The sequence below is a fragment of the Blennius ocellaris genome (genome assembly GCF_963422515.1).
Source record: "Blennius ocellaris genome assembly, chromosome: 14".
Lineage (NCBI taxonomy): Eukaryota > Metazoa > Chordata > Actinopteri > Blenniiformes > Blenniidae > Blennius > Blennius ocellaris.
Window position 1 is genome coordinate 2,422,812 of NC_137663.1, and position 11,338 is coordinate 2,434,149.

Sequence of the window (11,338 nt, forward strand, 5' to 3'; positions counted from 1 at the left end):
AGGCTTGTTTTCGCCCATTTACACACATTTTTATTCCTTAATAAAATGCAGATACAATGGAGAGTAGCTAAGAAGTCCTCTTGAACTTTATAATCATTTTGATTGTTATTTGCCTAAAATGTTTAATGTAACGTGATCATTGAGATAAAGGGGCAAAGTAGGCCTCTCTAAGTTTATCTTTCTGCTCCCTTTCATTCATGAATTTGAAACCTTTTGAACTGTATTGAATTGAATCGGGTTTAATTTTTACAATGAAATAAACCAAAAAAAGAAAGACAGTGGGAGTGCTTTGAAAAGCTCCACCTTGGGAGCCGTTTCCAAAAATGAGCACCATTGTCAAAACACTACAAAATGTTTGCTTTTTCACCTGAAACTGAAGGGGCTTCCTCCACTCTTTATTTGAAATTTGAGTAAAAAAACCTGACTAACGAAGGGTTGTGGCCGGTCCACTGTGGGAATCTAACCTGTGACCCCTGACCCCATCTGCTCTTCTCCGGGAAGCATGTTGCTCCCGGCTTTGTTTCCATGAGCCTGGAATGATGCACATGCACAAGATAAAGAACTCACTAGCTCATGCCGCCATGCAGATCTGTTTACTTCAGCAAAACCATCAATGAGCCGCCGCCAACCCCCCCCCCCCCCCCCCCCCCCCAAAAAAAAAGAAATTGGCAGCCCATCACCGACTTTATTTGCTTGCATGCTGGCGCTGAGCTGCTGTCTAGAATCTCACCCGGCTTAAAGCAACACATACAGGAAGCTCTTTGTATTCATGCCACGATAAACAAAGCGATCCACCAGCTTTATTTTCTTTGCCGATGCGAGAGCGACCTGGAATAAAAATCAACCTCAGATTAGAGAAGCGACCACACGCAGGGATTAGCTCTTATCAAGGAGCGCACATGCTGCAGCCAATTAGTTTCTAATGATGTGTCAGATTGTGGAGCTCCACTTTTAGCTCTTCAATATGACTTTATGATTATGCATAGCACAGCTCTTCATGACAATGGACCACACAAAGACATCCAGAGTTTATTGAGGTTCAACTCAAAAAACAGTTTGCTACCATCCTACTATAAGAAAAACCACAAGGTTTTAAATAGGAATGGGAGTACAAGTACTAACCTTCAGTTACATGCTGATACCGAGTCCAGACACGAATGCTGATTAAACACCATTAAGTCTCACAGCTCACTACTACTGAGTGGATCAATGAGACATTACACATGTTTAGCATGGAGCATCACTGGTGTGTGAGCCTGAAACTCTTTGGCATGTAGTATGTAGCACAGTTTGACACTACAAGATCTACCGAGCAGTTTTTTGTTTAGTTTTTTTTAGTTTTTTTTATCTTAAAGTAATGAGTGACATCAGGCTCACTCTGCTGGTCAAAATTTCTCTGGTGATACATTTGCCGGTGCTGTTCCAACTATGTTTCTCTTTGAACCCAATACCTGATACTGATATCAGTATTAGTGCATCCTTAATTTTTATATATATTAGAATGACATTTTTGCGGCTCAAATATTATGTAATGAACTAAACAAGTGCTACAAAGAAGAATATAAATAAATACTCCAACCAGTAAGCTGATAAATGACCCAGTCCAGATGCTAGTTCTTTGCATGCAATTCCTGCGGAGCTTAAAGTTCATATGGAAGCTTTAGAAATGAGAGGTTCTAACAAATACATTTGTTAACATTATCCACAGGTTTATTTTTCGTGACATCTTTTACTATTATGGTCAGTAATGGTTACGGTGTGCTTCAAAAGGAGACACCTTCACAGAACCACTAAGCTCCGATACCTGCTCGAGAGAAACTACACGAGTCACTATCGCTAAGCACTTTAATGTTCTTCAAAATGTGCGTAAACAATATGAATTACAAATGTCATTCTAACCGTATAATTTCTGTGAAGTTATTTTAAATGTCAAGTGAAGGAATATAGATGTTAAACATTTGTTTTGTGTATGACAACTGAACACATATTGTATTCAGTCGTGTTTCTACACAGCCGGAGTTTCTCCCACTGCCCAAGTTGGGAAAACACAGCTATAAAACACTGCTTGGGACTTTCCTAGTTGGTTGGTGATGTCTCCTCAGCGCTCCACTTGCAAAAACATGGTCAAGGTAAGATTGGATTGACAGATGAGAGGTCAGAGGTCACTTTGGTCCCACAGAACATCAAGTTCTGAGAAGAACCAGTTTGAAGCAGTTTTGGAGACAAAGGAATAGCAACTTCACCATAGCAACGCATACATCACCAGGAACCGACCAATGTGAGTTGAGTTGGTGTATGCAAAGGTATAAATGACAACCACGCATTGCAGCTGTGCCCTTCTTCATTGTAAACCTGGCCTGCACGTTTGGGTCTGCAAAGATGAACGGACCGAGCTCGTATTATGCGATCTCTGATATATGGAATTTTGTAGATTGTTGTAGCATATATGCATTATGTAATCAGATATATGCATTTTCGTAATCTCTTGTTTGTGTGATTATTAAATTGTCTATTGAAGAAATTAACTCTGTTTCTGCCTCTCCCGCATCAAACGAACAAGCAGGAATTCAGGGGAACACAGGAACGAATTCCAACACATGCGAGTTGCAGAGCTGCCGTCTTTCGCGTGTTAGCTTCAGCATTAGCATTAGCAGACGACAATAAGAAGCAGAACCCTTGTTTTTTTTTAATGGAAAGTGCTTTGTTACACCAAAACGTCATAATTTATTGGTTAGAATTTATAGTTAAATGCCTGATTCAAGTACACTGATTTTAATACTTAGCGTAGCTATCCAATCATGTATCATCGTTGACGAACAAATGCAAAAGTCACCAAATATAAATGGCGTGTCCACTCAAAGGTTAACAGGCAACTGAATGTTTTGAAGATCTGCAGCATCACATGACCTTTATTTACATTGTAAACACAGAGCTGAACTCACCCACACGCCTTCATGCTCACATTTTACACAGCGTCTCAGCTTATTTGGGAGTTGCATGTAAAAACAGTGACTCTTCCAGCTGACGAATCAGTTTGGTTGCAAGCGGAGAAATATTGCAGATGACTAAGCTTGATAGGAGCCATTATGCAAAGTCATTCAGAGGAGCAGCGTCAGTCAGCAGCTGCAGGGAGACCAGTGTTGGGATTTATGATTGGTTATTAGCATTAAAATTACTGTAAGTAATAGATTACTGAAAGTAATAAATCACTGGAACTAATTTATGAAAAAGTTTAATTATTAATGGAAGTAAAATGTAATTCACTCATTAACATCTCCTGGAGTAATTGAGTAATTACTCAAAAGTTAATTCATAATCAAAAATAATTTATTAATGAAAAATTATAAATTTTAATAAATTGATTATTTTTCAAATAACAATGAAATTGGGCACCACCAGCTAAACTGGAAATAGCTCATAACTCATAAATAATTCTGAAATTATTTCATAAACCAACACAATCAAGTAACAAACGTCATCTAACACAGAGATCTAATCTACTAAACAGCAAACACTATGTACAAAGAGCGGGTGTGTGTGTGTGTGTGTGTGTGTGTGTGTGTGTGTGTGTGTGTGTGTGTGTGTGTGTGTGTGTGTGTGTGTGTGTGTGTGTGTGTGTGAGAGAGAGAGAGAGAGTGTGAGTGGGGATGTAATGACCACGAGTGTCCAGCAGGTGGCGGTGGACCTTGGAGGGTCTGTGTGAGTGGGTGTAATGACCTCGAATGGACACCAGAGGGAGGCAGGCATCTGGTTTGGGGCGATGGCCGTGACGACCAATCGGGGTGCATGGAGGGAGAGCGCAATGACTCGATGTGACCACCAGGTGGGCGTAAAGAGAGATTGCGATGACCCTCGCAGCCATTAGAGGCGCTCGACTCGCTCTTTCTGGGGACGCGGCGGTTGCTCAGCGACCAGATAAACAAGACAGCCGTCGTGCGCATGCGCGGGGGACGCTTGTAGCAAGCAGTCTCACCGAGGCCGAATCATTACTGTAACGCCAGAGTTTAACTGGATGTTGAGACATACAGTCAAACTCCGGTTTGGATACAGATGTATCAAGGCGGCACAAGTTAGTGGTTCGGATGCTAAATGTGGCTACGTGGAGAGTTCCAGTGGGCAGGAGGCTCACTGGAACTCCTGTTCTGAGGTGGAGAACCAGAGTCCCGAACTTGCGATGGTGTGCGTGAACACGTGTACATAAGATGCTTATCAGTGGCGTGGTTTGGTTCTTGTGATCCACTTTGTGCTCTCTTGATCTTCCGGTTCTACTGAGACGTGCTCCCTGCTTGGAGACCGAGTTTGAGAAGTGGGGGGCAGTTGGGACCTGGGTTTCACCAAGTTTGCATTTTGGACACCTGTGGTGTCCGGGTCGGGTTTGACCAATGATGGAGCTTGTCCAACCTGGGGCTTGTGGCCCTCAGGTTGCTGCCCTCCCCCCTGCTGTTTTATTACCTTCCCATTGTTCTTGCAGCCTGTTCTCTTGGGGGAGAACTGCTTGAAGGAGAGCATGGATTCCGGGCCCAACACCAGCAAAGCATCACAAAATGTATCACTGCTGCTCATCTTAGCATGAAGTGAGTCTGACACGTTACTGTGGCCGTCCAGCTGCCGGACACGACGGACACTCGAGGTGACTCATGCAAATTTCTGTGGCTTGCAGGGAAACGGAGCGACCCCACGCCATCGCCATGACCCAAGCTACGCTGCTCTGAGGAACTTTCTGTAAAGTCGTCAGCAAATATTCAAGTTTGCAGGTTTTTTAAGCTTCTTTCTAAAACCAGATTGTTTGCATCCGTAAAACACGATGTCGTTGATTAAATATGGCGACTCTCCTTCATGTGACATGTAATGGCAAAGAGGCGGGTTCAACAACCAGCCTGCTGGTTCTGATATGTTCACATAACTTCTTGTGCAGGAAGCAACTTCATTCACTCATTTTGTAAGTGAATTTCTTTGTCAAAAATGACAACAAACAAATATAGTACCTTTATGTGTGTGTGTTCAGCATGCGAGATTAATCGATATGAATCGATATCTAGATACAAACGTGTGCAATGCTAGTGTATCAATCCGTTCACTGTGCATCGGTGCAGTTTCCAGGTGAAATCAAGGTACATTGGTCACTGCGTGCCTGCATCGGTAAAATCCACGGTTGCATCGGTTTTTTTTCACGTTGTACTTTTTCCAAAAATACATTGTGAAAATTAGTTTTACGCATTATATTTGTTCACATTGTTTTAAATTCTAAGCTGGGTTTCCGAGGCGCATTGAATGCACCATCAGCCAGGAAGCACATTTCTCCCACAAGCTAGTCCGACAGCACAGGAGGTCTGCCAGAGCAGCATAAAGCAGGAAGATGAGATCCTCAACCTGAACAAGCAGATGATATTGACAATATCACTACATTATTGTAACAGCAGAGGCAGTCTGCTTTTTCATGAACGTGTGGATTAACTGGTCTTTCGGAAAAAAAAGAAGAAAAAAAACTGGAAAAAAGCCAAATGAAATAAACCACCAAGATAGGTGTTCGCAGTGAGAGGACATATATGTTTTCAAAATTGTATTTTATTTTCAGTGTTATTTACATTGAATATGACTCAGGGAGAGTCAGACACTCAGGGAGTGTCAGTCAGTTTACAGCAGCTGCGACTGACAAATAATAACAGTTGTGAGAGACCTACCATAATTGTGAAAGGTTATTATTTGTATTATTTGTATATGTTTAGTATCTGTCTGGCAGACAGGAATATGGACATTGCACTATTAAAAGTGTCACTTTAAGTTACTCATTGACTGATTGTTGTTATTGGGATCTCACAAGTCCACAGAAAGTTTGTTCATTTCTAAGGAAAGACAATTTTCATTTGTCATGATACACAGTCATGACATATAAATTCGGACGCAGGAATGTGATTGACCATCACACCCAGTGGGGGGACCTTTTGCCACAGCAGAACCTTGCCCGCTTTCTGCTGAAAAGACACTTCCCCCATGCACTCAGCCAGTCACTGATTGGTTGAAGTTCTCAGGATTCGACACCTTCAACTCCACAAACTTTCAACAAAAAGCCTGCAAAACCAGTCTTCAAGGACAGTCTTGCAGCGAGTCTGCTCTGAGTAGGTGGGTTGCTGGAGGCAGCTCACCCAGCGTTAGCATACAGCTAACACCAGAGACCAGCACCCAGAGTCTGATCTCCCATCAACCAGGGAAAACCAACCAGTTCCTCCAGGACGGACCAGGGAAACGATGCCTCACAGAACTTCTTTGTGTTTTCCTCAACCAGCAGGAAAACCATCACAGACCTGAGCGACCAGCTCCTCAGTCTGGACAAAAGGAACAACCAGGAGCTGCAAAGAAGGACTCCTGAAACATCAACTTCATCTTCTTCTCCTCAGCCTGCAGAACCAGCAACCACAGTTAGCAGGAGGTGCTAACGACAGGAGAAGACACCAGCTTCCCTCCAGCAGGACAACAACTGAACTCCTTCAAGGAAGTGGGAACAACAACTGGGCTTTATCTGAGATTAGTTAAACCTGATGCTAGGATAGAACTGTTTAACTTTATGAAGATGTGTTGATTCTGTTACAGTGATTGAGTTCTATAGATAATGATATTAGGAGCAGTTATCAACCTGTAAACCAACGTTAGCTCTGCCACAGACACAGGGTCTGCATGCTAATCTTTGCTTTACTAACTCGTTAACTCACAATCCTACACATATCACATCAAAGACAACATCACACAGTAACTGAACACCATCTGACGACTCCTGATGTTTTACAAAACAAGTCTCATTCACATCAACTCATTCTAGAAATGGTCCTTTAGCAGAGACACACAGGAAGCAGACGCTAAAGACTAGCTTCCATGTTCCATTGTTCTCCAGCACATGGTGGAGACCGTGGACAGACTTCCTGCTCTCTGATAACCTCCATTTGAATGTAGTTTCTTGTGATCCGCCATCTTGTTTTGTAGTTCCATCACACGTCTCACACACACACTCCCTCCACCTCTCTCTCTCTCTCTCCACACACACACACACACACACACTCCCTGCACTTCTCTCCCTCTCTTTTTCTCTCCACACACACACACACACACACACACACACACACACACACACACACACACACACACACACACACACACACACACACACACACACACACACACACCCAGCTGTATATAGGTAGTTAGAATCTGTGTTTTATTTGTTTTCATTGTTAATAAATATTATTTTTGGAATCATACTTGCTGTTTTATTAATGAGCACAAAGGTGAATGAAATGTCGACCTCTTCTGTGTCAAGAACTCCAAAATCCTTCAAGCTTTACTGTTAATTCTGGTAATTGTAATTAATTTAACTATGAATTCAAATTCCTGATTAACTGTTTAGTATATCTTATGAGACTGATAGAACTGAATTGGCTATCATAAATTTGTTGCTTATGAGGTTTGGAATAAAGAATAAATCCTGTGCCTCTTCTACAGTACTCATACAGAATTGCAGCTTCTTGTTTTCTATTTAATTTAATTCATAATATCTTTACATGTTGAATCGTATCGCATCGTCATCAAATCGTATCGACTCATGAACATGAGTGTATTGTATCGTATCGCCAGGGGATTCAATGAATCGCTAATGTATCGTGTGCGTGTGCGCGTGCGCGTGCGCGTGCGTGTGCGTGTGCGTGTGCGTGTGTGTGTGTGTGTGTGTGTGCCAGCATGCATAGAAGAAATATGAATGAATGAATTGATTAACAGTGTGGGACAGTGGTTGGGACAATGAACTGAATCGCGGGAGGTTTTAGTATTTTTCATGATCCACAGACATTAAACTTCACTGAAAATTACTCACACAAGATGAAATAATAATAAGAGCAGGGGAAGCTTCTACGCTGCTGCCCCTCTGTTTTAAAAGGTTGAAGTTGGCTGTGCTGCTGCACTGTCACCTCTTGTTCCCTTCTTTATCTCACCTGGCTTTAATTAATGCCCGACATCACTGGGCCCAGCAAAGGTGTCATTAATGAGAAAGGTGAAATGTGCGGTTACATGCTTGCGTCTCTCTTCGGACCTGAATCAGATCTGAATGGTAGAGAACTTTGTTTGGGTGGGTGGGGGGGATGAATTACATAACGCCGGACACCATCATGAGAAGCAATTCATGTCAAGGTTGCATAAAAAAGCCTTCATCTGATGACGACTGAGGCGTGGATCTCATGGAACCTCGCACAGCTTTGTTGACGCGTGAAGACTAAACCTGCAGATAAGGATGATCCAGCAGAATAATAACAGGAGTGTGACTGGAGGGAAGGAAATAAGTGATGTTTGTTGAGATTTACGAGGAAGCAGGAGGATAATCCAGCAGAAACTGCAGTTTGGACCAGGTGGTGGCACCCCGGATGAAGGACTTTGATGAACTCTTAGTTACATGCTTTTCTTAACCCTCCGTTATGTTCTGGAATGGTAGCAACTGTTAGAATCGAATCATTTTGATGAATCTCCATCACACTGATAATAAATCTAAAGTTGAGCTTTTGTTTTCACACATAAAACAAATACTGTGGTAAAGCGTCATCCTTAACCCCCACAAAGCTCTATGGAGACCTGTATACAATATTTAAACCACTCTGGAAAAAATACAATGAGTTTCTGGATAACAACAAAATGTTAGTGCAGCCTGACAGCGCCCCCTGCAGGAGCAGTTCACCAAAACACACACAGCGGCCAATCACAGCTCAGACCTGCTCACCTGTGCAGGTGAGGAGAGGTGGCCTTTGCAATCCAGTATAATCCAGAAAACAATGCTCTGATGGTCACAGGAAATAAAGTTTGCACATTTTATTTTACCACAGTGAGAAACTTTTCCAAGTTTTTGATTTGGTCTAAATTCTTTGAGTATTTCAAAATTCTTTTCCTCGTCAGTTTTATTTAAATTTCAGATTTATGTAATTCCTTCTAATTTAACTTGTTTTATTTAGTTTAGTTTTAGTTTTTCCACACTTCTTTTTACATCCCTTTCCTTTTTAAATGTGATTTACTTATCTGTATGTATGTATTTTTATATATTAAAAAAATCTATAAAATTTATTTCAGTCACTTTTACATCAAATTTTTATCTTTTTTTTCTCTTTTTATTTCACTATTGAAGAATTGCCTTTATATTGTCCTTATTTTATGGAGTTTAATGAACATAACTTGTGTTATTTAATTCATTTAGATACTAATTTAATTCAAGAAGATTTAAATTTGTTTCACATTGCTGGTTGTTTTATGTAGTATTCAGATTAATGAGCTAGATAGTTCACATCACATGAGTAATAAACTACATTCTAATCTATTCTATTCTATTCTACTCTATACTATTGCTGCATATTGTCTCTGTAACATAACAGGTGAATCAGGAGGTCAAATTTTCAGTGCAGTGGCATTGAGAGGTGGTGTTTTGTCTTTTTGTTGACCATCGTGTAATTTGTGTCTCTGTGGAGGTGCAGCACTGGTCGAGTGTACGTGGGAGGATGAACGCAGTGAGTGAACAAGGAGGATTCAGAGGTTCTTACTTGAGCGTGAACTGGTCAATGGTGGAGTTGGGCATCAGGTAGAGGAAGATCTTCAGCGTCTCTCCGGGCTTCAGTGGCTTCTCGGGCAGCCGGAGGAACATGTTCTTGTCCAGCTGCTTGTCGACCAGCAGCTGCTCCTGACTGGCCTGGTACAGACTGATGCTGCCGATGCGCAGTAAGGGGTGCTGTGGCAGAGGCTCCCCCCTGGACGCCCCCCCGCCGCCCCGGTGCCCCTCACTACACTCTCCCTCTGCATTGGGCTCGTGCAGCGTGTAGTAGAGCTCGGCCTGCAGCGTCTCACTGGTCAGGCCGTCCAGCAGTGCGTCGCCGGAGCCTTTCCGCCGGCCCAGGGGTGCCACGTTGGTGTTGAACCAGGATGCCGGCAGCTCCAGCTGGGCCAGGCACTGGGCCAGGTTGCCCTTCATGCGGCAGGAGGTTTTGATTTCCCGTACATCCCGGAAGGCGTGCAGACGGACGCACGGCAGCTTGTCCTGTTCCTTGAAGTCATCCCAGTCGCGGCCGGCGATGTAGAAGAAGACCTGGACTGTTGGGCTGTTAGAGAAGACCCGGGCCTGGACGATGAATGCACGAACCTTCCAGTTGACGGTGAGCTGGCCGGGGATGTCCAGAGGACTGGCGGGCTGCAGCAACTCCTTGGACAGCGCCTGGTCGCACGCATACGGCCCGAAGCTGATGTTGATGGCGGGAATGTCTTTTGCCTGGAAAACCACAAAACTCTCAGCGCGCTGCAGAGGGTGTCCACTGCCTGGGACGGCGCTGCCGCCACCAGCCGACTGTCCTGTGACCTGGGCCTCCCGCAGGAAGAAGGCCAGCTGGGCGTTGGACATCTTGAAGGTGGCGGGGAGGTAGACACTGGGAGGCGTGGGGCTGGACGTCACTGCTGAGGAGCTGAGGAGGGTGTCCGAGCTGGTGGGAGGAGCTTTTCCTGCAAGAGCTGCCAGAGGAAGAGAGGAGAGAAGAAGAGGAGAGGAGAGAGAAAGCAAAAAGAGTTAAGATTCACCCACTGATGCTGTTCTTTAAGTTTCACAACCGTTTAAACAAAACATCATGAAACAAAAAGACAATAAATGGATGATTCGAAGGAGAAATATATAAAGATATGACAGAGTGGAGGAATAAAGACCAAAGAACAAAAGAAAGAAAGAAAGAAAGAAAAAAAGAAAGAATGAAAGAACGAACGAACGAACGAACGAAAGAAAGAAAGAAAGAAAGAAAGAAAGAAAGAAAGAAAGAAAGAAAGAAAAACAAAGTCTAGAAACAGGAAGTGAAACAGGTGAACTTTGAGGATTGGTCAGGATGATGATGGTGAAGAGGTGAATGCACGCACGTACGCGCGCACACACACACACACACACACACACACACACTGCCTGTGTTACTTGTTGAGTGAACGTGACATACTTATCAGAATCACCCAGAGCTGAGTGCACACACACAGTTTTCGATGCCCATGGTTCAAATCACACATTAAAACTCCCATATTCCAACTGCTGGTATCATCCAACTCTCATCCTTCAAATCTGGAAGTAAAAACAAATAATCCAAGGAATCCTGTGTTTAATCCACCAAAGAAGAAGCAGAAGAAGAAGAAGGATCCAGAGAAGTTGTAGATCTCCGTGCAGATCAGGGAAAAAGGTTCCTGGGATTGGTTCCTGTCCTGGGGGGTACGGGGGTCGTCGGTTCAGCCCCTCACTCAGCTCTATGACGGTTCAAACCCAGACTGACTGAAGCACCCAGGCTGTGGGATACACTCCCTC

The 11,338-nt window shown here is 43.3% G+C and overlaps 1 protein-coding gene across 1 annotated transcript in view; it reads right to left on the bottom strand.

Moving 5' to 3' along the window:
- tmem132e (transmembrane protein 132E) overlaps nucleotides 1-11,061 on the bottom strand; it is a gene marked incomplete at both ends in the record, with an annotated part of 248,486 nt that extends 237,425 nt beyond the window's left edge. The window contains 2 exons of the mRNA XM_080508218.1: nucleotides 9,561-10,515; nucleotides 10,983-11,061. Coding sequence (XP_080364344.1) covers nucleotides 9,561-10,515; nucleotides 10,983-11,061 — 1,034 coding nt within the window. The remainder of the gene's footprint in view (nucleotides 1-9,560; nucleotides 10,516-10,982) is intronic.
- Between the last annotated feature and the right edge of the window lie 277 nt (nucleotides 11,062-11,338).